This window comes from Acanthisitta chloris, unplaced genomic scaffold (genome assembly GCF_000695815.1).
Source record: "Acanthisitta chloris isolate BGI_N310 unplaced genomic scaffold, ASM69581v1 scaffold15024, whole genome shotgun sequence".
Classification (NCBI taxonomy): Eukaryota; Metazoa; Chordata; class Aves; order Passeriformes; family Acanthisittidae; genus Acanthisitta; species Acanthisitta chloris.
Genome location: NW_008671228.1, coordinates 35427 through 37078, shown reverse-complemented (window position 1 = coordinate 37078; position 1652 = coordinate 35427). Strand labels below are relative to the sequence as shown.

At 45.5% G+C, this 1652-nt stretch overlaps 1 protein-coding gene across 1 annotated transcript in view; it reads right to left on the bottom strand.

Annotated features, from left to right (window-relative positions):
* LOC103801607 (contactin-4) overlaps positions 1–1652 on the bottom strand; it is a gene marked incomplete at its 5' end in the record, with an annotated part of 91344 nt that overhangs the window by 66138 nt on the left and 23554 nt on the right. The window contains one exon of the mRNA XM_009074025.1: positions 443–545. Within this exon, the coding sequence (XP_009072273.1) occupies positions 443–545 (103 nt within the window). The remainder of the gene's footprint in view (positions 1–442; positions 546–1652) is intronic.

Here is a 1652-nt window from a genome sequence, read left to right as displayed (position 1 = left end):
AGGTGTCCCTGCCCAGGGCAGGGTGGGATGGGATGAGCTTTAAGGTCCTTCCAACCCAAACCATTCTATGCTGATTTTCCTACATTTTCCTATGCTGAGTCCCAACATTGTGGAAGTGTTGCCAATGTTTATTCTATAAACAAGAGACTCATTTTGAGTGTTCCATGGGACCTCAAAACCAGGAGCTGCACAAACACAACTTTACATAAGAATACATAAGTACATTTTTAATACATTAGAATAAATTACATCTCCTCTCTTCCTTGAGAGCTTCTATTTTTGGTGAGCCAAGCCCTGAGCCCCCAGGTCCTCTGCCTGGTATGAACAGTGGCAATAAGTATCTCCTGCTGAGATAAGTGACTCATTAGGAATGCTGCAAACTACAATAGAGCACTAGGAGAGTGAGAAGCTGAAGGAAAAACAATCATGGATCACAACTTACTTCCCCAAGGCAAAGCACTCCAGTTTCACCGTTGTTCCTTTTGCAGATGGAACAGTTTCTGGGAACTGCACTTCTATTTTCGGCTCATACTCTCCCATCACCCCTGTGAACATAAAAAAGATGCTAAGGCTTGGTTGGATTCCTGCAATAAATTCACAAGTGTTCCCGTGCTAGCACAGAGCTCTTCCATACATCATTACTTGCCCAATTAATCCATTCAGTTTAAACATGGTCTGTTCCTAACAGCCATGGAGTGTGGGCTCCTGTCCCATTTCCTGCCAGAGCAGAGTCCCAGCCAGAGCTCACACCATCTGCCAAAGATGAACATTCTTCATGGCTCTTTACTTTTGGCTTTAGAATAGTCAGAGGTTTTGCAGGTAACTTGGGAAGTACAGGAGGCAATAACAAGGGAGGTTCAGTACCTTCTGGAAAATGCAACGTGGAACAAACAGCCATCAGGAAAAAGTTTTAAAAGCATTGGAGCTAATAGAAGCTTCTGTTAACTCTGAGGATTTCCATGTGCAGAGATCACAGACTCTTTGGGTAATATCTTTGCTTTTACTGCCCCAGTAAATCCTGGAGCGTGGCAGCCTCTTTATGAAATTGTGTTTAAAAATTTGTGCCCATAAAAAGGCCATTACCCTCATGATAAATGGCCACGTTTCCACTCACTGTACTGTCTTAAACCCAGCACAGAGAATTCCACCAATAGTGATTATCAGCTAATTGATGATTGCAGTTCCAGCCTCAGCAGTGTGGAGCTGCCTGGACGTGGGCCAAGCCTGGGTCAGACCAGATGAATCCCACAACCACAGGAACGAGACAGCGTGAGGGACACTCAGATGAGACAGCAGCAATCCACAGCAGCATTTGGGGCTGCTGCTCTCTGTCCTCTGCTTTTCACACAGCATCCAAGAAAACCCTGTTTTTTGTTAATTTGTCAGAGTTATAAAGCTGAAACTGCTCAGTGTGAGGATTACATTCATTACACCTTCCCTGTGAGCACAGGCTGAGGGAGTTGGGGCTGTCCAGCTTGCAGAAGAGAAGGTTGTGTGGAGAGCTCAGAGCACCTGCAGGAGCTGAAGGGGCTCCAGGGAAGCTGCAGAGGGATCTGTGTTAGGAGCTGCAGGGACAGGACACGGAGTAATAGGGATGAAGTGAAAGAGGGAAATTCAGATTAGATATTAGGAAGAAGAATCCCAGACTGGTT